Source organism: Rousettus aegyptiacus, unplaced genomic scaffold (assembly GCF_014176215.1).
Source record: "Rousettus aegyptiacus isolate mRouAeg1 unplaced genomic scaffold, mRouAeg1.p scaffold_m13_p_8, whole genome shotgun sequence".
Lineage (NCBI taxonomy): Eukaryota > Metazoa > Chordata > Mammalia > Chiroptera > Pteropodidae > Rousettus > Rousettus aegyptiacus.
In genome coordinates, this window is record NW_023416311.1 from 97,578,800 (window position 1) to 97,606,713 (window position 27,914).

The window sequence follows — 27,914 nt, forward strand, 5'->3', positions numbered from 1 at the left end:
ATCTCTCTTTTTTCAGGGTTTTCAAAAACTCTTACTATTCTATAGCTGAAATCATCATGAGTATTATCATAGAATCCTAGAATGGAAGGGGATTTTAACATTTATCCTGCTCTTGGTTATAATTAGATATGCTTAGTTTAGATGTTAAGTAAGGGAAACACAGGTACCAACTGCAAAACAGGAGTCTGGTTCATATTAGACTGAGTAATCAAATTGTGGGATGACTCTCTTTTGCACTTATGTATGTTGACCTATGCACTAAATATTGATATTTCCCTAAAACGTACATAAAATATTATATTTGGATAGGCAATTTTCTCTTAGACTTTTAAGATACGGTAGTTTGATGTGTCCAGGCACAGAAATAAAGTTACAAATTTCCTGAAATATATTGGATAAATTTTTATAGTATATTATAGTGCTTTTCAGAAACAAAATAAATTCCCTTTATAAAGGTTTTACAATGTCATTACTTAGGGTGCAGTACATGTAGCAGCTGCTTCTGATTTATAAAGCACAGTGCATCCAAAAATTCTCTTTACAGGTTTGTTGTTTAGAACTAGGAACGCATGAGAAAAATATTAAGCATTAAGACTAGGTTCTCAGGACAGTGTACAAATGCTTATTTCACACTGAGTTCTATACAAATCTACTTTTATAACAGAGTGCTTTTATTTAATTCTGCCAATCCCCTTACTGTCAGTACTGTATTATCACATTACTACACCACTGCATTAAATAGAATTTTTACTGCAAGTTTTTTTTTTTTCATTCTCAAAACACATTACACATTGTTTCTTAAATAATACCCTTCTCTTGGACATGCCTGTAGACAAATAACTCAAATTTACTTAAGTAGAATTCAAAGTATTCAATATACTTTGCGCATACTATGCACATTCCAGCCTCTGTTCTATGTCCCCATAACTATGTTACCTGAGCTCTAAGCCAATGAAGTCTTTCCTTTCCGTATACCTGACCTCTATTTCATCATGTTCATAGGCCTTTTTCCAGGGATTACCTAAGCCCCTTTTCCATAATTTCATCTCTTCTCCTTGCTTTAAACCCAATCTCAAATGTATCCTCTTACAGAAAGGCCGTTTTCATTCTCCCATCTAGAATTTTCCCTCAAAAATTATATTATTAATCAAAATCTTATTCATGGTACAGTTTTATTTATTCTGGCCTGTTTTACCACCTAGAATCCATGACTTTGAGCTTTGAATTTGTGTTGGATTTTGTTTTTTTTCTCCTCCAAAATGTTTGACTTGATAGTTTTACTCAAAATTAACATTCAGCTGCTATTTCAGTAGATCTTTACGGAGCATTTATCATCTGGGTCCTGAGACACTGACAACTGTGATACACAGAAAGAGCAGAGACAATTAAAATAAATGTCCTCCCTTCTCCTGACACATGTTGCACCATAGGCAATTCCTTTTCTATATTTCAATTATACTTGAGGGCCCTAATCGCAACCAAGCCCCTTTCATTTTGCTTTATGCTCTCAAAAAAGCACATACTTTAGATTCACTTTCACTCCAAAATAATTTCTATGTTCTTAATACAAGTAATTTCAAAGAGGTATTAAGAATTAAAAGATAAGATTAAACAAATTCTGACTGAATAAGTAATTGTAATTATGCTTAGAAATATTTACATTTAAAATTTAAATGGACTTTGTTTTATTTTTTTGCTGGAATGTAAGTAACCTTTAAACCACTCAAAAAATATTAGAATATAGAAAATGTTTATATGATAACCAAATTACATATGACTTTTCCCAACACCAATTTCAGTATTTTTGAACTATTTCTAATATTCCAACAGTCTCTTCATCTATCAAATCTGCCTTTATATACCTAGTGATTTTTAAAATTATTTTTAAATTAAATTTATTAGAGTGACATTGGTTAACAAAATTATATAGGTTTAAAGTGTACAATTCAATAATATGTCATATGTATACTCATCAGTGTTAAAAAAGAGAAAAAGAAAGAAACTTAAATAGAAGTAGTAGAGTACACTGAGAAATATAGAGAAAAAATATTTAAGCACAAGCACCAATGGAACAAAAAGTTCCATTTTTTAATTTCTCCCTTTACCTGTCAGATATCTATTATTATGCAATGATTAGGTAAATAGCTAATTATCTTTTATGATTCTAATTAACTGATGTTTTATTATGATAAAATATTACCGTTTATGTTTGATAATGCTACTTGTTTAAAGTTTGCGTTGCCTGATACAAATTCACCAATTCATTTATGATTGTGTTTGTATGGTTTATCTTTTTCTATCCTTTTGTTTCAGGCCTTTTGAGTAACTATATTTAAGACACAGCTCCTGTAAACAGCTCTAATTTGGTTAATGCTTTTTTATCCACTTTGAAAATCTTTAAAATTTAATTAAATTTGTCCATTTATATATAATGAAATTATTGATTCATTTGGATTTAAGTCTACCATTTGCTTGTTTTCATTTACCCCAACTGTTCTTTATACCTTTATTTCTGCTTTTCTACAATATTTGGGGTCAATTATTTTTTTTAAATATATGAATGTATATTCTTTATAAGTTATCTTTAAACAATTATAATATAAATTGAATTAACACTATATATTTTAGCACATAATACAATAAACTTAGAATAATATAACTTAATTTCCCTTGTGGAACTTTATTCTATTTTTGTCATATATTTTCATCTGTATATATTATAAAATATGCCACACATTGCAAATATTTATTTTAAGCATTTTAATGTCGATTTAAAAGTTTTTTAAAAATGTTTTGTTATGTATTGTATTAGCATACCTAATTATCATTTCCAGCCAGTGTTTTTCATTCTTTTGCATAGATCTGAATTTCTATTGCTATCATTTCCTTTCAAATTGAAAAATTCCTTCAGCATTACTTGTAATGTGAGTCTATTGGAAACAAATTTTCTTAGCTTTTTTTAATCTCAAAATATATTTATTTCACTTTTATTTTTGAAAAAAAATTTAATTATATATAGAAAATATAGGTTTACAGGTTTATCTCTTCCTTTTATCACTTTAAATTTTTGTTACATTGCAATGTGTATTTTATAACTTTTAATAAGAAGTCAGTGATTATTCTCATCATTATGGTTCTATATGTAATGTGTACTAGTCTCTGTTTTGAAAGTTCTATCTGTTTTTGTTTCCTAACACTATCACTTTTAGCATCTAAATGTGTTTTTGTTTATCCTGCTTGGGATTCACTGGACTTCTTAGGCTAATGGGTCCTTTTCCATTAAATTTTAAAATTGTATGCTCAGTTTTTGAAAATTTGGTCTGTTCTTTCTTCTTTTTGGGAATTACTACAAATATATTAGTGCACACTGTATTATTCCACAGATCACTGAAACTGTGTTGCATATATTTTTTTCAACATATTTTTCCCTCTGTTCTTCAATTAGGATAATTTATTTTTACTGTCTTCAAATGTATTGTTTCTTATGTTTCTGTGTTCAATCTGCTGATACATATTTTTATTATAGATGTTCTATTTTATACTTCTAGTTTTTAGTTTTGACTATTTGATTTTTCGTATATTTTATGAAATTATTTAAGTACTAATCCATTATTTTAGTATGCCCTATAAATTTTAATATATTTATGATAGTTATTTTTATAGCCTCTTCCATTAAATCTAACATTTGAGTCTTATTTGTGCCTATTTTGATTGACTATCCTCTCATTTTGTTATATTTCTCTCATTCTTTAATCTCTAGAAAACTTAGATTATATACTGAGCATTATAAGTAATACATTTTACAGATTTTTAATTTTTTATCTTTCTCTGAAGAGTGCTGAGTTTCACCCCAGGTTGCTTGTCCCCTCCTCCCTTCTCCCCTCCCCCTCTCTCTTTTATTATTTCTCATTTCAAGCTTTTTTTCTGGGTCCCTTTGATCTCTGCTAACCGTTTCTCTCTCCTTTTCCTCTTTCCCTCTCTCCTTTCCTTCCTCCCTCTTCTGGAAGTCTACCCTCCCTCTACAACTGCACCCCTCTACAACTCTTACCCTGTCCCATCAAGGCAGGGGCACACACACACTCTTTTACACTGTAATTTTACTGTATTTTTTATATGTTTAGACACACAAATATCTATCATTGTGTTACAATTTGCTACAATATTTAGTAGGCATGCTGTACAGGTTTGTAGCTAGGAGCAAAAAGCTATAGTATATAGATTAGATGTGTAGTAGGCTATGCCGCTAGGTCTGTATGAGTGTACTCTATGATGCTCACACAATAAAACCACCTAAGGATGCATTTCTCAGAACACGTTCTCAGATTAGGCAGTGCTTGACTGTAACATAATAATGACTATGAACATAAATAATTCTGAATCAGCAAATTAAAACATTTAATAAATATGTGTATGTGTGTGTTGTCAACTTGGTTTGTTAAAAGACATACAGATATAACTAATGTATGCACATCAAAATTGCATCAATGAAATTTTAATATTTGCATATACCTATGTTAATAATAACCAAGATCACAATATAGAAAATTTCCAGAATCCAAGAATGTACCCTCATAAATACCTTTTTATAATCAATGTTCTCTCAGTGGTAACCAGTTTGCTGATATGAATCCTTTATGATAAGCTTACCAGTCCTTGAATTTCGTATACATGAACTTAAACAGTATGCCTAGCCTCTATATTTCAAATTTATGGAGGATAGAACCATCCATGATGCTGTGTATAGAATTAATTTTTAATGGCTTTACAGTTTCCCATTGTATAGGCATACCACAATTAATTTATCTATTCTACTGTTGATAGATGACTGATGTGCTTCTAACTGGAGGCTATTATAAACACAAGTGCTATAAACGTTCTTACATATTTTTATTATGATGTGTGAATTTATTTCTTGTGTATATATTTTAAGAATGGGATTGCTGAATTGTGGAATGTGCATACATCTTTAGTAGATACTAGCAAATGGTTTTCAAAGAGAAGTACCATTTTCTACTCCAACCAGGAATTGATAAGAATTGCAGTTGCTCCATATACTTACTAATGTTTTATATTGCTAGTATTGTATAATTTAAAAAACTTAACCATTTTTGGTGGTGTGCAGTACTATTGCATCATAGTTTTGAGTGACCTTGAAAATTTAAGTTAAGAGTATTTTCATTTTGAACTGGCCATTTGTGAATCTTAGTTTTGAATTAAATGTATAAGCATTTGCTCATTTTTTAAAATTGTTATCCAGCTTTGTCTTGTCACTTTATAAAAAGCCTTTATATATTCTAGATACGAGTCATATATTAGACATATGGAAATTATTCTAATTTTAACTTACTTTTAATTTGGTTTAATTTACCAATCTCTTTCCTTAAGGTTATTAATTTTGGTGCATATTTAAGAAATATTTGCCTATCATTAAGGTAATATCTTTTGTTTTCCTCTAGGAACTTCATAATTTTATGACATGTAGGGCTATAAGCCACTTTGAATTAATTTATGGACTTAAGATAGAGATCGAGGGTTCGAATAGATCTGGAATTGTACCATCATTATATTTTTTAAGATAACTTACATATCTAACTTCAATAACCTTTTTTTAATATAATTCATATATCTGTCTATGTGTACATCTATTTTCAGTCTTCTTGATCATTTTATTTATCCTTATGGTAATAACAAGCTGCCTTAATTACTGAATCATTATTGTTTTATTTTTTAATCGAGTCACTTAAGTTCCCCCACAGCATTTCTCTTCTTCGAGATCACTGTGGCTTTTGAGGTCTTTTACATTTTCATAAAAGTTTTAAAATTAGCTTTTCAATTTCTACTCATCTCAGGAACTATTTCAAATTAAAGAAATTAATATGTCATGCCTACTTAAGGACATGATTGTAGACTGAATCCTGGAAATTGTAAGTGGGAAATTACCATCGATATATTATTGAATCAATTGACATATTTGAAGATGGACTGTTTTTATTAATGTTAAATATAATTATATTATTAAATTTCTTTAATTTTTAATTGTACTATGATTATATTAGACAATTTCCTAGCTCTTAGGTTAAAGATGTTGAAATAGTCATTTAGCATAGATAAAATGTCTACAAATGCAATAAAATAATTTTAGCATATATTATACATGTAAAATAGATATGAAATATATTTGTAAGCCTATACAAGTCCATAAATCAATGAAAATATGAATGAGTAAATACAAAAATGGGCTAAAAGGTTGGATAGCTATTTCACAAAAGATGATTTCCTAGTTGCCTGCCATGAGCATATATATGGTAAGGTGGTCAAATCATTAGGAAATGTAGATTTAAGCCACTCAACCACAAAATAAGAGTTTAAAGACATAAAGTCCAAAGGGAATTGATGATAAGAACCAGCGGTAATACTCAAATATTCAAGTTAAACTACAAATACTAGAAACATTAAAGGAGATCTAAATGGAGAAATACAATATATTTAGAGATTAGAAGACTAAAAAAAAAAATCTAAAGATTAAGTGCCATCCTAATCAATATCCCTGTGTATTTCTTTTAACTTTATTTTGAATAATTTAAAACTTTCAAAGGATCACTCAAATTGTATAAAAAATTTCTGTATAGTATTTAGCAAGATTTATCAATTATCATATTTCACCCCATTTGTTTATTTGTTTTATCACTCTTTTAGTTTACACAGATTTTATACCATGGCAGAATTATTTTGTCATTCTAGGACTTGACGTTTCTTGAGCACGAAAGAAGATATGGAGTACTTGCAAATATACACTAACTTGGCGAGGATTCGACTCTAATTTCTATTCTCTGCTGATGAAATCTTTATTGAGTTCCTTAGCTTTCTTGCTGATATCATCTGTCTTATTTGAAGTTATATCTTATGCATATGAAGTTTAGACATCAACTAAATATTTGGGGATGTTACCAGAGACTTGGATTTCAAGTACTTTATACCATAGTTGATAGTATAAATCAGTCCCTTGCTCTGATAAATATTTTTAAGGATAAAACTGTTGGCATTTTGATGTCCTCTGGCATGTTAAGAAACATGATGGTTCACTATTTTCTTCCTCGCAAAGGACTCAAATCTTCAAATGGAAATCTGTAGTGGCTATTTGTAAATGTTTTCTAGTTACTTGTTATCTGGACCAAAACATCTATTTTAGAATCATACTTTCACCCTTCCAGTTACAACATTAAGGACCTGTGAGCTCCGTAACTACTGCACCTTCTGCCCGATACAATTTGAACACCTCCAATAATCCCATCAGTACGTCAACACAAGTGTGAGGGCAGAAGACAGGATCGCGATTTATTCTTTGTCTTTTGAACTATTTAATCTTTCATTCTACTATCTATGTAACAGAGCATGTGAACATTCACATCAGTATTTTGTTTTTACTGAATTTTATTAAAATGCCTGTCATCTCTATTTAGACTGACTTATTCTTTGGAAATACAGATCCTTCTCTCCCCACCCCAGTTCAATGCCTGGCACATATTAGCATTCGATTTTACCATCACTATTGTAATTACTGCACTGAGTAAGCACAAGATAAAATTGACAATGAATAGGTAGATTTCATCGAAACCCATTGAACTGCTTTACTAGAGTTTTGCAAATTTTTGCAATAGGTGCAATATGTGTCTATTTATTTGCTTATTTATCTTTATGAGTACAAAAATCATCATTTTTGCTCACTAAAGATGGCCCTTTTAAACATGAATACATAATCTTAACAAAATGGAACAGAAGAGGGATAAATAAGTTTTAAAATATATTATGTAGGAGACAGGTAAATAGAGTCGTATTAAATAATATAAACATTATATGTTATTTTGTGGATTTTTCAATGTATTTTAAAGAGTAAAAATTCATTATAAACACTTTTTGAAACTAAAATTCACTCAAAATATCAAAATAGAAATTGAGATTACAATACAAAAGGAAAAAAAATCTATTTAAGGAAATATTCATTAAAACATGTTCCCTTAGGGTAAATGAGGGCAGAGAAGCAGATACTCAAAATCAGTGAAATTTCTTGTTAGAATCACTTGAAAAGCTTTGGCTATAGAAGTATTTGAAGTTGAAGGATAATATTCTATAATTAAATGTTTGTGGATAAATTAAAGTCAGGCTCAACTGTGTATCAATAGTTAATATGGCTTGCACTGCTTGCTAGTTTTCAAGTAATTTCTTTAGTAAAAAATACAAAATAAAACAGATGCCACACAGGTGACTACAAGCTAAGGTTCAAAAGAAAATGATATGTTTATTCAGTCAGATATCCAGCCAAATCTTCCATAGGCTATAAAGATCTTGGTAGCTTAGGTTTTCTAATTTCTTAAGCTATTAACTGAAGGCATAGTATAAAGGTAATACAGAGAGCACAGTCAATAACCTAATTTGAAGCCACGTATCATGATCATGTATCACTTCAAAGTTGGATAAAAATATAAGCTTACTACTACCTTGTTGCAGTTTACAATCCTAAGAGGAGTGCAAGCATATGTGTACACACACACACACACACACACACACACACACACACACACACACACATTTGTTAGAGCAATAAGAATAGCTTTCTTTGTAAAGAGGTTAAACTTCACAAGCAAATATCCTGAAGTAAAACTTGTCAAAGTATTTCAGCCATGTAGCTGATTTTAGTAAAATATAGAAATAATATGTTACATGATAATGACTCACTCTAAAAAGTCCCTTCTTTTTGACTTACAGGTTTTACATTTAATGAATTTTGTGCATTGAAAACACAATGGATAATACTATTTAAAGTTGTTCCCACTGAGCAGGTATTTCTCTAAAGCTAGAATGAAATAGCAAGAGTGATAATACATAGCACTCCCTAGAGAATAAAAATTGCCTCTTGAAAATGATGTATTCAAGGCTGTAATCTTTGTTTGTATTCTGTGAGAGAGAATATGGCCGATGAGTGAATCCTAATTTTCTCTCATGTCATTTCACTCCTGGTAAGATGTGCTTCATCTTGACCATTTTCATGGTGAATAATGCTGGAATCAGACAGTGCACATTCTCTTTTCTAACTTTCTAGTCAAGGCTAGAAATAGAGGCTCCCATTTTAGCTTTGCATAAAGCCGAAAGGAAGCAGAGTTTGCATTTATGTCAAAAGGAACATCATACAATAAAAGGTAATAAATGTGTGAATTGTGATAAGAATGGTCTCTTCTATGTCAGAGCATTTCTGAGGTTTTCACTGCTAACATTTTTTTCTCTGCTATAGATCAGAAATTTTAGAGAAAATGAAAGTTTGTTGGTATTCAACTTGAATTATATGTGAAGATCCCAGAGCCATTCTTACTGTATTTGCACTTGACATTTGAATCATTGTAGGACTTGAAACATTTATGAGAAAAAAAATCATCTTATTTATATGTATACAAGTATACAGGACAAGGTCAAATTTGCTAAATGAGTTTTTTGTCAAATAAATAAGGTCTAGTCTATGTAAATGTATGGAAAGATTTCAGTGAAGGCAGAGAAATGAAAGTTCTTATTACTGATGCAAAAACTTCAGGGTGTACTCAATTATTCTACCATCCTTTGGAGTTGTTGCAGTGATTTAGTTATTCTGTATCTTTATTTTATGCCACAAGCCTGATAAAGATAATGTAACCTAAACAGCAAAGCTTGATCAGGAATATCCAAACAACACAATATCGGGGAAACTATTTATATACATCATGTGTATGTATATATACTGAAGCAGTGAGATTGTTTTTCCTCACACATTTCTAGGGTTAGGTAGGTTGCTAAAAGAACAATAAATAAATTTACAAGGATTATTCTTTACTGCTAAACAATGTACTTCACAGTCATTTTTTCACTGTTTTTGAAAAAGTTTAATTGGTTTGGAAGAACTATAACTTAGGTTAGTAACTACAAGTTAAATTGTATGTGTAAAGAAAAAGACAATGACTATTTAGATTTGTGACAGTTTCATAAAAACAAAAACCTCACACCTCTCAAATTACTAGAATTCAGAACTTGCTACTATATTTTTAACTATATTTTAATTTTAAAATTCAAAAATGTGCCATTTGAAATCTTTAAGAATTTAAAACTGGTTTAGTATGAAGAAAATTTAAAACATGACTTACATTGAAAAAGGTATGTGTATATGTATACACGAATATAATATGTATGATACATGTAGACAATATATATCATATACATGTTATATATATTATATTCATGTATACATATCTTTAATTTCTTTTTCAGCCCACCAACAGGTAAGAAAAATAAAAATCTAGGAGTTTTGATATCAGCAATAAACCAAGGAAAAATAATTAAAAGAAATAATGAGCATAAGTATCAGACAAAGAGAATTTTGAATTTTTAAAGCATCAATTTAGTCCAATTAAACTCTACATTGCATTGATATCTGTTAAACTATGCATTGATATGTTAGTTTCAGACACTATGCTAAGACATCTCAGGTTTACAGTGAATGCTTACAAGAATCACATAGCTGATGGCATTGGGGACAGGAACATACATGAAAAGATAAGAGTAATTTTTTTCATGACCCATGTAAATGGAATTCCTGCTTTTGACTTACTTTTATGCTCAAATTTTTCACACTGATATTTCAAAAATTCAAAATAGTCATCATTCTGAAAATTCTTTTCTGGCCATTTATGTAAGAAATTCTCTATTTCACTCAAAATAACAGAAATAATATCAAAACAATAGTGAAATGTAGTTCTCCAATAAGCCTTATAAAAATGAAAAAAGGTTAATACTTGTCAAGGGATTTTGAAATGCTTCTTAGCCCTAGGTATCCAAAAAGAACAAAAAATAAAATAGTAGTTAATAGTTGATACAGGAATTCTCCCACTAGAAATTTATCCAGCAGATATATTCTTAGAAATATCTGAAGATATATGTATAAGAATATTCATTATAGCACTCAATATAGTAACTAATGACAACAAGGAGACCAACCTAAATATCCATTCATTGAAGATTGCTTAAATAAGAATGAACAATTTCTTCACTGAGAAGAGAGTATACGAAACTTTTTAAAATGATATAAGAAACTATCTGAAATAAATTATTTAGTTAAAAAAGTGCAGATTTTATGTTTTAGGACAAACATCAATAGTTACACACACACACACACACACACACATGCACACGCACACCCTCTTGATAGCCGTCCATATATTTTCCTACCAAAAATATCTTTGAACAAGTTATTCTGCAGAGTGATTTCATGAGACTATAAAATAAGGTAAAAAATTACCCATTACTATTATTTGCAAATACAATTACTATGATGCACACAAATACTGAGAAATAATTGGTCAGTCTCATTAAACTACATTAGAATCAATCACTTAGAACTACTGATAATGATATAATCTTCAATATATAGCATATATATACATGTATATATATATACATATATACGTGTATGTGTGTATATATGTATATATATATAATCTTCAGCTACATTAGACTGGTTTAGGTCAGTGAGATGAAGACAGATGAAATCTTGATATTCACTTTGCTTTATATACTTGCATTTATTATTTATTTATCTAATTTAGTGCTGATTTTACATCTTTGTACCAAGCTATAAAATATTATCCTGTAATGTTCTGGCTGGGCTCGTATATCAGCAATTAACAATCGCCGTTACCATAACCTAAGAAAGATAAAATTGTCATTCAGTGCCTTTGCGCTTAGCTGTATTTTCTATATAAATACTTTGAGAGAATCTAAGATGTAAGTAGCTTATCCAAAATTAACTTTAAAGTAGTCCAGCAAAAAGTACCTTAAATGGAGCCAGAGCCAGAAGCTAGATACACTGCTATCCTACAAAGAAATGTGAATTATTTTGGTACTGTCTTATGTCCTACATTTTCTTCTAGTCTCAAAAAAGACAAAAGTCTAAATGCTATAGATTGAAGATTATATTATTACCAGTACTTCTAAGTGGTTGATTCTAATGTGATTTAATGAGACTGATCAATTATTGCTCAGTATCTATGTGCATCATAGTAATTATATTTGCTAATAATAGTAATGGGTATTTTTTTTACCTTATTTTATATTCTTATGAAATTACTGTGCAGAATAACTTGTTCAAAGAGAGTTTTTTTTTTTTAACTTTTGGTAGGAAAATATCTAGACAGCTATCAGGAGGGTTATTTTATTAAAAAATATTTTTCTTTTCAGAAAAAAAATGATAAACTGATTAGAGGGTGAGATCTTTATGACGGACTCTAAACTACCACCACTACCACCAAAAGTTAGAATGCAAAAGTTTTATTATTTTTGTTGTTGTCATTTTTTTTTTTTTTTTTTTTTGTCCTGTTGGTGGATAGCACAACAAAAGAAGACAGTGGTTAAGGAAATTCCCCATAATAGAAAGCTCACTACTTTGGTGAAGGGTCAATTAAAGTTGGTTAGAAGACTTTGTGTTTGGTAGCAAAAAGGGCTTTAAGATGATAAACACATTGTGCTAGATTTCTGTGAAGTGGTCAAAGTGGACCACATGGACTTTTATATAATAAATAAAATCTACGACACAATAAAAATTATATATGAATCTGTTAAGTATATTGGTAGATTTACTGGTTGGCTGGGTGCAAATTAAGTGAATTAAGTTTCTTTTTTCTTATTTTTTTTTTACTTAAAAGTATTATATCTGGGATGACCTGGTATACATGTACGAGGAATAAACGTGATAGGATCATACAGGCATCCTTGATAATCGTTCAGCTAATAGAAAGAACTTTGCCTTTCAATAGGATATTTAAAAAAGGGTTTGTGCAGTATTACCTAAAATTTCAAAAGATCAGGATATACCAGCTGATACCCAGTTTACATGTGGAGCTCTAATTTATATTTTAAAATTAATGTCAGTTAAATAAAAAATGAAAGTATTCAAAGCTTCAACATGGGATTTTTTTTCTCTTAATATCTGCCAGTTATTGAAATTCTGTGACTTTTTAGTTTGTTTCCTAAACTGTGCATACTTTCCAGAGATTTATTTTGAAGTAGCTATCTTTTTTATATTGACAAATTTACAAATGTCATTCTAAACAGAAAGTCCCCAGTGTCATAATTATATTATTAATTGGAAAGTCTAATGTAATGTGTAAACTTTTCAGTTGTTTTAGAAATGGCATATGGGAGGTAAGCATTTTGTGTCCATGCATAAATTGTCTTGATTTTATCCTCATGTTTAATCAATAACTTCACTGAAAATAAAATTTTAGTTTCAAAATAATATGAACATTAACAATAACAGCACTGACAACTCCCTCATCTTTCAGTGTCTAAGGTTGTTGATGAGACATCTGTTGTTTTTACAATACATATTCCCAGGCAGGGGATCTACTTATGTTCCCTAACTAGGAAGCACCTAGGATGACTTCTCTTTATGCAGCATCATAAAATTTCAGGAGAAATAAAACCAAAGAATTTTAAATTTCTATGTTTCCATTACTTTTTCATTTTTCTTTTACTTTTTAAAAGTATTACTAACATAAATCAACCAATTTGAAGTATACAATTCAATTTGAAGTATACAATTCAATTTGAAGTATACAATTCAAGAATTTAATACAGTGTTAATGTGCTACCTTCATCTCTATTTCCAAAACTTTTTTCTCTCTCTAAAAAGAAAACACATACCTACTAGGCTATCACTTCCTAGTCCCCTGGCCCCCAGTCCCTGTCATCCACTAACCTGTTTTCAGTTTCTAGGGATTTACCTATTCTGGATATTTTATGTAAATAGAATTTTATACTGTATTATCTTTTATTTCTGGCTTTTTTTCACCTATAATATTTTAAGGATTCATTCATATGATAGTGTATGTCAACACTTCATTTCTTTTCATAGTTGAACAATATTCCATTGTATGAATATACTAAGTTTTATTTATCCATTTATCCAGTAGTGGATGTTTGGATTTACCTTTTTGCTATTTTTTCAACACGTTTTCATTTCTTTTGGATATGTATGTAGGAGTGAGATTGCTGGGTTATATGATAATTCTATTTTTAACTTATTGATGTCCCATCAACCTGTGTTTTCCTTAGGGGATGCAGCATCTATATTCACATAAGCAATACAGGAAGGTTCCAATTTCCAGATCTTTACCAAAACTTATTTCCGTTTAATTTTAAATACCCTTTATGGTCTGTGTAAAGTGGTATCTCATTGTCGTTTTGATTAGTGTCTCTAATGACTGTTAATGTTGAGCATCTTTTGGTGTTTTTGTTGGCCTTTTTAATTTCTTCTCTAGGAAAATGTCTATTCAAGTCCTTTGACCATTTTAAAAATATGTTTTAATTTGGTTGTTTGTGCTGTTAAAGTGTAATGTTTCTGGATCATAGATCCTTATCAGATATATGTTTTGCAAAAATATCCTCCATTACGTAGCTTATTTTTTCACTTATTGATAGTATCTTTTGATATACACAGTTTTTTTTGTTTGTTTTTTCTAAGATATTCGATTTATCTATTTTATTTTTATTTTTTGCTTATGGTGTCATATTTAAGAATACACTGACAAATACAAAGTTATGGAGATTTACCTCTATATTTTCTTCTACATGTTTTATATTTTTAGCTCTTAAATTTAGGCTATTCATCTATTTTGAGTTAATTTTTGATGTCATTTCATTTTTATCTCAATTTTTGTCCTGTCTTTCTTATCACTATTTTTGCATATGTTTATTATGCAGACTCTTTTTGGGTTTCTAATTGTATTTCTTTTATAGTAAAATATTTTTCCTTGGCAAATCTAAGTTCTTCATGAGTATAACAAGCATTCAATTTAGAATATGTTTAAAATACTTTTGTCTTCATTATATCGATGCAGTATCTTCTAAATTCAGTTGTTTAATTTTAGCCTAGTTACTGTCTAGTCACCAATTTTCTTCCAACATGTCATGAGCATTTTTTCGTCTGTTCATATCTATGACTGCTATTAAAGATACTATCCCTTAATTCAAAGGCGAACTTTAACTTTGTGCATATGGAAGACACCTACACAGAATGAGAGACTTTATCTCAGGAGGCATTTGTGGGAATCAGGCAGGGAAACAAGTAGGGCATACTTTTGTCAAATAAACAAGGGACACTAGTGTAAAAAAGACTTCTGATTTCTTAAAGAGCATATTGTTTCGATCTCAGAGTAAATCATCTCTGTCCTCTAGGTTGGTCAGAGAGGAAGGGAGACAAAACCAACCAATCAATGATGTCATTCTGTAAGCCTTTTTTGATTAACCCCCTCAATGTTCATTCTTCTTCTCAGTTCCACTTTCCATTTCTGTTCACTTTGGGGGTTCCTATATATTTAAAACAAATAAATAGACAAAAAACAACCAGACTCTTTAATTTCCTCACTAGTGTATCCTTTGTTGTCCTCTGAAATGTGTGTCTTTTTTTCTCAGAATCATGTGTTAATAAATCCTACCCATTTGCTCTGTTTCGAGAATTGGCTAAAATTAAGTAATGTACCAGTTCTTTTTCTCAACACTATTATGAATCTATTCAATTTAGGGTTTCTGTTGTCATATTTCAGTTGGTTTGTTAGAAAAAAGAGGAAGCTAAATTTGTTTAATCTATTATTTTAAATCAGAACTCTCACAATAACTTTGAGGTAATCTTTAAATAGGTTCCATATGTAAAATAATGGTAATTTATTTAAAATATAAGCAGTACCGGAACATATTAATTAATTTGATGTAGAGAAAGCACTAAATTATACAGCATGGAATCTGCATAAAGCCTATAGTTGTGCATCAGATTTGTCAACAAAATGGGAGAAAACGTTTAGGTAATTCCAAATATTCATAGAAATATTGACAACAAAATAATCTTCAATAACTAGATTTTATTATTCCTAACTTCTGTTTAAGAACATTTTTATTTATATTATATATATATAATTGTTTCTCATTAATATCATATAAAATGTCTTCAATATCACTCTTATAGCAAATATGAGGATGGAAATAATGACTAGGTAAATTTAGAGAGTTAGAAAGTGGCCATGTAGGTTCTTGGAAGCCATAGAATTTTTTTGGTTTTATTTGCTTTTTTAGGTGTGTATGTATGTGCGTGTGTGAGAAACTGTTTAAGATTTAGTGCAATGAAAAGCCACAGATGTGTTTTAAGCTAATGACTCAATAAACTGATTATTTTTGAAAAGAATCAGTCTAGTCATTATGTGGAACATGGATTCTGAAGAAGAGATTCAGGGAGACTGAGTAGACCACTGGAGTAATTCAAATGGCCAACAGTGGTGGCTTGAACTAAGATGTTAACAGAAAAGACAGAGATCATAGGGTTTACAGAGAGATTGGATGAAAGAATGACAGTGTGTAATTTTGATGTTATCAATCATACAAAAGGTACTACCAGCATTGACCACAGTGGAGTGTACTGGAAAAGGCAAGATGAGAGGTTGAATACTAGATGATGACTCAGAGAGAAACAGGGAATTCTGTTTGCACCGGTGAAGTTTTAAATAAATGGCTTATTGGACACACTGATGAAAGAAAGGCTTTTAAAAGTTAGATTTGAAAAGACAGTAGAAAATTAGGGATGAAGATGTCATTGTGAGTCTTTACCTATAATTTGTACATAAAGCCATTTCACTAGGTAAACTACTTAGAAAGTATAAATAGAAGACAGTGATAAGGATTCTTATAATAAATTCATTAAGGCAGTATCCATGGAAATGTCTAGGAGAAAATGCTTTGTGAGTACACTTGTAGTTTACTGGTGTATAAATTTTATTTTTAAAAATGTTTGTGAAGTATAATAGAGAAAAATTTAATAGAATTATAGTCATATTTTCAAATGCACTTTGTAATAACTGAATCATAATTATATAAGTTCTGTATATGTTGAATTACTGCCTTATTAGGTTTTCTAAAGAAAACATTTGATATATTACTAAGTATAAACTTTTATATTTCCAATAAAGATGAGGAAATATGTTGCAAAAATATAAACACCAAGGTTACGCTGAAGTTAATGTGAATAATCTACTGCAGGCAGTGTGTTTCATGCTTATACCATATAGAATGTCAATTATATTACTTGTTTCCTAATTACATATTTATTATAATGTCCTTACTGTTTTAAAAACAGCCTCACTATTCAACTTTAATTTTTCTCTCCTTTAACTCTGTTTTTTAAGGAATGGAGACATTTTGAGTTTATTCAATGAGAATTAGTCTTAGGAGAGCAAAATTAAATCGTTGAGGAAATTTTTTTTTGACTGTGTGTTGAGGACAAAGTTTTGTGGGCACATTTGAAGGAAAAGAGATCTGTGAGAATAGCATTGGAATGCCACTATTAAGAGATGATAATGATCGTCCTTTCCATCTGAGCTAAGAAAAATTACAGGGAATTGTCAAATCAGATTTGCATAAGGCCAGAATATAGCCTAATATCGAGCTTTACTAATAATTTGAAGGACATGTTCAATGTATGGAAAATATAAAGAGGTGCAGGGTATTCAGGCAGCTTCCATGATTCCTATGAGACGCATCTCCAGTCCACATCTAAAGAATAGGTCCGTAAGTAAGACGGACAGTCGCCTGCTTAAAAATACTTTTTAATTAGGGTTTCAAGCATCTCCATTTTATACTCATATAGTTTATGCAGCATTTTGCAGATGGCACACTTCATTAATCATAAATTCTTGCTTTAATTACTAAAAGCAACCCCGAACCATGTACCATCCACTAAAGCATTTGAAGATAAGTATTCTCCTACCACCGGATATCATTAGTTTGTTTTTAGGAAATTTTTTTCGCATATTTACAAGATTAGGTCATGGTCACAGGCCTTCTTTCAACCTCTCTCCAGTAATGTGAAGGAAACATATAGTATGTGAACTGTTTTAATCTCCTACTCTGTCCTCTGGCATCAGTCAGTATTTCCATATTTCATATTTCTGAGATACATTTTTATTTTCTGTCTTACAGTTTGTGTTATATTTTCTACAAAGATTAATCTTACTAACACCATGGCAATGAATTAGACTTGACTCATATAGATTTTAACAGAAATTTCCTTTGCAAGCTTGTTAGACATGATGATATCTCTTCAGAGTGTTTTTAATATTCTTTTTGTAATGCAATTACTCTTATTCCTCCAGCAACCACAAGCATTTGGAATTTTTTATATGTGTTGATATATTTATTGAATGTGTAATTTTTATAAGGCCAAATTTACTTTCTTTTCTGGACAATTTTCAGAGGCTTTCATCAAGTGGTAACTTCAATTCAGATCATAAAATATTTTCTCATTCTGGAGAATTATCATTTACATAAGTCTGGTTTTAATTTCATTCTTTAAATCAATTTGCAAGCCATTTTTTTCATTCTATAACTCTGTCAGAGGGATTAATTTAGTAATTTCCTATGTACTATGCATTCCAACTGACTGAGATGGTGACCAAAGAACATTATTTTGGGATTCTGGGTTACATTTGGTTTGTGGACATAATAATATCCCAGTTAAAACAGAAGAGAATCTAGGACACTGGCTTCGAAGTGTGATGACAAAGTGTTATCCCTCTACCTATTCAAACCCAATGAGTTACACCACAGTGAAGATTTTCATTTTAACTGTAATATTCAGGATTTTAAAACCAGTAATAAAAACCACACTTTTTTTTTGGTAACAAACTACTATTTCTTAAGTTTAATATAGGATTCACATAATCGACTTTGCTTTGTTTGGCTCTCTAAGCCACACAGTTACTGGCTTTAAAGAAATCAGAGATTATGACATCCGATAGCTTTTCCATGTAATGAATAAGCCCTATTCCACTATTGTTGACAGCTCTGCTAAAGTTATTATTAAATTAATTGATATAATTAAAGCTTTGTTTTCTCTCAAGACTAATTTACAACCATTGTCCATCTCTTGAAAAAGAGCTTTTTCTGGTATCCTTAGTGGGGTTAGTGAGACTTTGTCGTCATGCTGACAACATTCTAGGAATGTTATCCCAATTCCATTCAGAATCTCCAGATGAGCTCCTGATGTACCCACAGAACATGTGAAATAGTGGGGCTAGTGTTTATCAAGTTACCACATATGTTTTCGCAATGGAAAAATGAGCAAGAGTTCAATATTTCTTCTGTGGGGATAACAAGTCTTGAGGTTTCTCCTTCTGCTTTCCATTGGTCATCATTAGATCTGGGAGGGAGAACTAAGAATATTATTTCATTGCACTAAGATGCTTGCTTGTAAATTGGATAGTCATATTTCTCCCTGGGGTACTAATCCTTTTATGAGTATCTTTTGTATATGTTATATCTCTCATTTATTACTTTTTTTGCACCTAAGGTTGATTTTTAAGTGTAGTAGGTATGTTATCTACCTTTGGATATGGTAATAAAAGCACTCTTACCAACATTTCTCAGCCACCTTCCTCCTCCACCTCTAGGCAGATGAGGGATTTGACAGGTAGAGAATCTAGGACAAGCTGTTCTGCATGGTAATGGAATTGCACTTATAGGTAGCTCTAATTAGGCAGCTGGGGTTGATGTTATGACTCATCTCAAAATACTTTTTGAAGTATGCACTGGTAAACTTAATACCATCAGAAATAGTCCTCAGACAGTCGTTAGATATACAAAAATTTTAAAGGGCTCTGGCATCATTGGATTAGGAATAATGAAAGAAAAATTTCTTAGATGGAAAGATGTTTTTATAATTGCATTCCCCCACATCTCCATTCCTCTCTCTAGATTCTATAAACAATTTCAGAGACATGAGGATCTCCCTTCATTACCTTTCCCACTCAAATTGAGAACATGCTCATTTAAATGATTAAGCCAACCCATAGAGCCTTTTTGTCAACCATTTTTAATGACAAATGTTTCAATTAGCTATTGAATAGAGCACTTCGTGTGTAATTAGTGCTGTGATATAGTCATAAAAGTTATGGGTTTTTTTATTCTTTCTGTATGGTAATATGAGTGTAAAAATGTGTAACTTAAAGGTAGATTTTTCATACTATTCTTGAAAATATATTGGTGTATTTTAACATTATTAAAACATCAGAAATAAATATAATTCTTTTAATTGTTATTTTTAGCAACTTTCAGCAATAGCTCTATGTCTTTCTTCATTAAAAACTGAATGAGAAATTAGAATATTCCAAATATATTTTTAAAGATAAATTAATATTGTCGATAACAAGAGTTGAGCAATATGGTATACTTTTGCAATTAAAAACATGTTAAATAAAATTCAAACAAGTTAATAATCAAAAACCTCTAACTGCTAATTTTTAAAGAAAAATTGATGAGGGATAAATGTGTTTTCACTTTGTAAATTTACTTTCAAATGTTGTATTAGTAGAGGTTCTCCAAAGAGTCAGAGAATCGGGAGATAGATAGATGACAGATAGATATAGATATGTACACACACACACACACACACACACATATATATATTTAACATAATATATATTATAATTATATATACATATATATATATATTTCACATAAATTTCTTGTAAGAAATTGGTTTATGTGATTATGAAGGCTGGGCCATCCCAAGATCTGCAGTTGGCAAGCTGCAAGATGGAGTAGTTGAAGTCTCTCGAGTCCTGAAGCTTAAGAGCCAATAGTATAACTCCAGTTTTAATTTAAGAGGCAGAGAGAGTAAATTCTCTTTCCCTCATTCTCATTTTGTATTCTGGCCTTTAAAGTATTAGATAAGGCTCAGTCACATTAGGGGAGGTCAATTCATTTTTATTCAGCCTATAGATTCAATTGCTAATCTCATCCAGAAACATCACCAAAGACAAACCCAGAATAATGTTTTACCAAATATCTGGGTATCCTGTTGCCCTGACAAGTTGGCATATAAAATTAGCCATCAAAGGCATAATTAAAGTTTTAGCCTATCTTGAATGTACATGTTGAATTTTTTTCCAATTTCTAAAAAAAAAAAAGAAACTAACAAGCAAAACTAAAAATGATACTGTTGGAAAATTAGTTACCAATTTAGAAATTTATCTACAATTCATAGTATTTTTAATGAATTTATTCAAGTTTAGAAGAGGCAAATAATTTTTTCCAGAGAAGGACACTAGGTTTATTGAGATATAAAAAATAGATATATATTTTGGTGTCGCATTTTAAGGCAACTTATCTGACCTTTGTTCTATAACAATATATATAAGGTTTTACTTTATTCTGCTTCACTGATCTTGAAACATGTCTAGTTTGGGATTCATGTATAAGATTTGTATTTATATTTAGGTTATTATATAATAGGCTTTACTATTGGTTTCTATCAATTCTAAGTGTATGATTTTAAATTAATGATGTAAATGATAGAGAAATTCAGCATTTTAAGAAAATTGTTTTTGTTTGTATTATATTGTACCAGGAAATAACTATCGAAAGCTTTCATTCCTAGAATAAAATTGTGAATTAAAGACATTTTTAAAATGTGCTTGATTTTGTGTCAAATGATTCTTTTAAAATGGAATTTTAAATTAATAGAATAAAGAGTCTATATAAAATATTGCATCAGGCATTAAAACAAGTAGGACTAGGTTAGAAAATCTAAATTGCAATGCTTTCAGTTTAAGAATGATTACAATAATATCATTTTGTTGCAAATATCTTACTTTGTAAATAAAATTCAATATTTTCAGACAATATACTTATTCTGAAAATCTTGTAATTCCTAAATATTTTATTTTATTTTGGACATCATCCTCAGTCCAAATGGTATAATTTTCATACTGAATTGTCCTTGAAATTTTTAAATTGAATATTCAGAGAAAAGTGTTTTGATTATAATTACTACTACGCTTCACTAAATATATTCCCAGACTCTGAAATATTTTGAAGGAGGAAAAAATGTCTGAAAAGTAAAATATTTCATAGATATTTGAATCTAAGTAAGATGTAGAATCATAACTAATTTACTGTGAGAGATACAGATTCAGTTCCCTGCACATTTTAATATATCACAATAAAGTGTTAAATGAAACATCTTTGACTGCAAAAATTAACGTATAATGGTATTGTATTATAATATTATAATTATGTTAAATATGTGAAAAAATAACGAAGAGAGATAAAGAAAAATTAAATTTTCATTTGTGTGTATGTATATAAAATTTCCACTGAAATTTTATAACATTATAAACTTGTTCCTGCTTTTTATTTTGGATACTCATTAATAATTTGCATAAGATAATCATTGGATAGAATTTCCCAACAAAGTGCATGATCTCTGTCTCACAGCACTTATTATTCCAACAATTTTTATTCTATTTCAGCATCTCCTCTGATTTCCACTGTTTCAGCCTGAAAATATATTTGACAATCTTGACAATAGACCAATCTCTCAGTTATTTTTTTTCTGCCTGTATAAATGTGAGAACAGTGCAGTATAAAGTGTGGGAGACATTTTATAGTTTATCTCATATATTGTTCTTCACATATATCGTTCTGTTTATTTACTTTTCCCTTATTTAATTGAGAAATTAGTATAAATTTATTTACAAAAATATACAAAACATGTACAACTTAAAAATAAATGAGAACATTTTAAAACTATATAACTGTTCTCAATATTATGTATCTGTTGAGAAATTTTTTTATAAAAATAAAGATATAAAGTTATACGCTCTAGACTACATTTTAGCATGAATATCTTACTTAAGTGATTTATGTCCAACTGTATATATGTAGACCATAATCTTAATGGTTGTTTATAAACCTGTTGTACATATGTGAAATAATACTGTTTAAAAAAAGGAAATATTTGTTTAAGGAACATATTGAAATTCTAGCGATTTAAAGAAAAAATCCATCTTTCTTTTTTTTAAATTTTATGATTTAGTGAACACAATAAACAATTTTCACCAAATGTGATGAATGTCATAATAGGAAAATGAAATATGCTTTACACTTACAGAGCAGGCACATCTATTCTAATCTACAGTCAGGGAAGACATCCCTAAGAAGAAAATTTTTAAATTAGATATGATAAATATCTAGCTAGGGGAAAATGCAGAGAAAAGAAAAGGTGTTAAAGGGTGAGCGAAACATATGTCATCGTCAGGTATGAAAATTAGAACAGGTCTTCTGAGAAATTAAGAAAATAAAACAAGGCAAAACAAAACAATTATTGTGTATAAAATGCATAGAGAAGTGGGTAAAAGTGGTTACCTATGCATCTGGACTTGAGGACAAGATCATAGAAAATGTGTAAATAAGGTTATAGGGTACAAACAGTTAGATTAACAATACAAATAAAGATTATTTTGTAAAAGAATATTATCTTCTTTAATAGAAGAGGTTTAGTAAACACATACATACAGTTTGCCCAATATAACACTGAAATTTTCGTGAGGCTAACCCCAGTTTGTAAGACTTTAGATTTATGGTTCTTATGCACTGTGCCTTACTGATTGTTCAGCTAGAAGTAGCAGGGCCATATTTGCGATATTGAAAAATCAACTTCTTTAATATGGAAAATTATTTGGAGTAGAGCAAGGGGGAGGCAGGCAACAATTAGGAGATTTTAGGGGTGGGCTTGGTAAGATCGGCGGGAGGCCAAAACAAGGGTGGTACCAATGAAGATGGAGATAGATATATGGGTCAGGAAGATATTCCAGAAAAGAAAAGGCTGCAAACAGTTATCTTAACAATGAGCTCGAAAGTGAAGGAGGAGTAAAATATGAATCCCAAGTTTTTAATTTTGGCTAACATAAAAAAAAAAAAGATTCAAATGCTCAAATAATTCACAGAGAGAAAAGTGGAGCAAAGATATAATGGAAATTGTGAAGAATATGATGGAAGACAATATAGCAGGGGTGGGCTAGTTAAGACTCAAGTTTCAAGTATTAAGTTTGCAAAAATGTTAAGACTTTTTCCAATGTATAGTGTCTGTGACTCCATCATTCATTTACTTGTGTTAAATACCCAGTGAACGGACTTTAACTTTAAGAAGTTTATTTTCAAGATAGGTATGTATCAGAAGAAAGATAATTTATGAAGAAATCCTAATATTTTCATTAAATTATTTATAAGATTAATGGGAAAATATATGTTTTATATCCCTTGAAATTTTAAATGTCCATAAAATATAACAATTTCCAAAAAAGAAGAACACTGTTTGAAAGAGTAGCCTCCCAAAGTCATATAGAGAATAATCTGTGAGATTAAAATTCTCTCTCTGACTGGTGTCTCTGATGATAGAGCCTGCACATCTACAAACAATATTATACTGAAGGGAAGTAAAATTACTTAAAATTACAGTATGGATCCTAGACTTTATATCATAATAACTTCAGAACTTCCTTACACCACTGCTTTGAGTTTAGTTTACACTCATGATCTAGGTTAATAGACTTTTTAAATTATTATTAATGTATTAAAGGTTTAAATTTTTATAGCAACCTATTCAAAATATCTTGGAAACACTGTGTTTTGAAAAAAATGATTCATTTTCATATTTTAAAGTTAGTCCCTTGTGATGTATAATATATTTGTTTAAAGTTGTTAAGAATAAAACTGAAATGCTTAGCTTCCCCACAGTAAAAATTAAGATAATGTTTACAATCATTGTTCCAGTGATGTTATATGGAGACAAATTGATATGTGCCATTTTTTTTCCTGTGATAACAACACATATATTTATAGAACTCTTCTTTTCTACTTTTCCAAAGCTTCATACTGACCAAGATAAAGGAGATGGAAATTTAAAATACATATTAACAGGAGATGGGGCTGGCAATCTATTCGTTATAGATGAAAATACAGGAGATATTCATGCAGCAAAGAAATTAGACAGAGAAGAAAAATCCCTGTACATTCTTCGTGCCAAGGCTATAGACAGAAAGACCGGGCGGCAGGTGGAACCTGAATCTGAATTTATTATTAAAATCCATGATATCAATGACAACGAACCAAAATTCACAAAAGATTTATACACTGCCAGTGTTCCTGAAATGTCTGGAGTTGGTAGGTACATGCTAATCAATATAAACTAACTTTTCTATTTGCTTGTTTGCTAAGGTAATTCTCATGGACATACAGTTATGATATATTGCCTATTTCAAGATAAAAAGTATAACCGAAACTATTTAGTGTTAACTATCTTACTTTTGATTATTTTCAATTGTATGTATCTTAACGTTTCCTATTATGTTGTAACTGATACCTAAAATGATTAGTACTGGGAATAGTTCTTCCATTACATTTCAACCAACTTTTTCATCTCTACTCAACTGCCATTCAGATGGCAGTCAAGTTGGATATATTTTTGCCTGAAATAAAATGAAAGGAGTATCAAATAGTGTCAGCAATTTTGGACAGTTTTTCTCGCATTATTTTGCATAATAACAGCTAATGCTTGCATTTGACAAATTCCTTTTGATTGTCTCATTTGATCATTGAACGATAGTAGGCATGGGAAATAGAACCTTAAATCCCCATTCTGTTAATTAGGAACCTAGAATTCAAAAAGATTTAAATAACTGAACTAAGATAAAAACAAAACAAAACAAAACCTGGTAGTATAACAAGAATATTTCAAATCTTTTTATGCTATTTTAGTTAGATCTCACTACTGAATGATGACTTATTGTGCAAACTGAGAATAACCGTTTCAATTTTAAGGCTGCTCATGCCCATAATTTTAAATACTACTTGTTATTATGCAATGTTTTTATCTGTATGGGTGACTACATTTAGCTCTTCTTATATGAAAAGTTTAGATTCATTAATGAGATTGTAAGAGCTAATTCTTAAATCCTAATAGATTTAAAAAAAAAAAAAACAACTTGTTAATATAAACTTAATCCAAAATATGCAACCGATTTTCAAAAGTCAATGCTATTTAGTTGAATATTGTTTTAAAATCACTTTTAAGTATATTTTTACATTATTGAAATTAATATGTTATAGTCTAAAATAATTTTAGAGAAAAAATATAAATCTATCTTTATTGAGTGATTGATGTAAAATATTTCTTATTCTGTTCTATCTAGCCAGAAGAACCAAGAGCTTGTATAAAAAAGTTATAATTCCCTTTTCCATCAAATGAAATCTCATCTGTCTGAGAAAAGTGCAGTTATTTTCAGGGATTCATTTCAAAAATATAAAAGACACTTATCAAATTAGATAGGAGTTCTATGAAGTCATAAAGCCTAGAATTAAATATGAACAGTTGTGTTAGGCTGGTGCAGTTCAATGGAAATTACTAGATGGATCCATAGCGATCAACCAGTGAGCTAATGGAGATATACACCATGATCACTGTTTGGCCTTATATTTGAGATGCAGAGACATCTAAAACTATACTCTCCATTTCAACTTCCAACTAATGAACTTTCTAAAGTAGTTTGGTTTTTGTTTAATGCCCTTTAACTTTTGTAAAACTTTATAGTTTTTCTTGTGTGTATGTTATTTTGCCAAGTATTTTAACACTTAATAGTCTAAAAATTTTCACTTATCTTTTTCTGAAAATGTTTGACATATCTATAGGAATAAAAAGCATGATTAAGATGACAGATATATGACTATGATAATTTTTTATAATACTGGATTTAAATCTGAATAACTTTTAAAAATTTCAAAGCATTACCTCATTTTTAAAAACAATACATTTCAGAGACTATTGATATTAAAACTCAATTAACCTGTGTTTTCTCCAAGATTATTTTATGTATTTAATAGAATATTATCATCTATCTACCTAATTCAAATATATTCTTTCTCATCTGAAATACTATATAGTCTAGATTCTAATAATATTTATCAAGCAATGATAATATCAGGACTGGACTAAATATTTCTATATTTTATTTTTAAAAACACTTCTCATTAAATATTCATAATAAAACATAGGATATATAAGTTTATGCATAGAAGAAGGCTTAAAGATTATCCTGTCAAAAAAACACACACACACACACAAAAACTTTCATGTAAGGAAGTCTATACTTCATTTATATGAGCTTTAAATTGTGGGCAGTACAATATATGACTATCACAAGCCTTAAAAATAAGAATTAGTACCATTGCCAAATGCATTCACTCCATGCCTATAATTAAAAAAAAAAGCCCTTGAAAAACATAGAGAAGGCAGCAATATGCCTAATATGCCTCTGGTTGCACAAAATTAATAAAAATTTAAGAGCTACAGGTAAATATTGGTCCCTTTTGTAGAGGATAGTTATTATTCTTTATTACTTTTATTAACATTACTGTATTAACTGCTTTCTCCTTTATATGTGTGTCTATTTTTAAATATAAATGTTTATATTTATATACACAATATGTATGTATATACAGAAGATATAATACTTGGTTTAATCATCTCTCTTAATAAATAAGTGAAAATAAGCCCAAAAGAATTAAACTGACTTACCCCAAAAAACATAGAGATAACTTATTACTAATACTAATTTAAGAAAAGATTAATGTAGAAATAGCTTGATAATTTTAATGCTTTACTATTTTTCCCCACTGTGAAATAGTTATGCTTATTATGCAAAACATAGTTTGGAAAACTTCTAATTTTATTATATTCTTAGTAACTACTTAAAATCAGCATGTTTCTTATTTTATTTCTCATTTTGTATTGTTTTAACTCAAATATTGCCCTTGATAAAATTTAATCCAAATAAGAGTAAAGGGGGGGGGGACTACATTTTACAATAAGATTTTAGAGCCTTTTTATTCCTCTACATAATTCAAAGAAAAATAATGATTATAATTTTGCAGATGTGATTTTCTCTGCTTTTTTCCTATAGAGATAATCACTTACAGAAAGAAACTAAAAGGTGAAACTTAGGAACTTTGTCGGACTGTAT

General features: G+C 29.7%; 1 protein-coding gene across 1 annotated transcript in view; it reads left to right on the forward strand.

Annotated features, from left to right (window-relative positions):
- Positions 1-27,914, forward strand: part of CDH9 (cadherin 9) — a 96,713-nt gene that overhangs the window by 43,395 nt on the left and 25,404 nt on the right. The window contains exon 3 of the mRNA XM_016137283.2: positions 24,765-25,059. Within this exon, the coding sequence (XP_015992769.1) occupies positions 24,765-25,059 (295 nt within the window). The remainder of the gene's footprint in view (positions 1-24,764; positions 25,060-27,914) is intronic.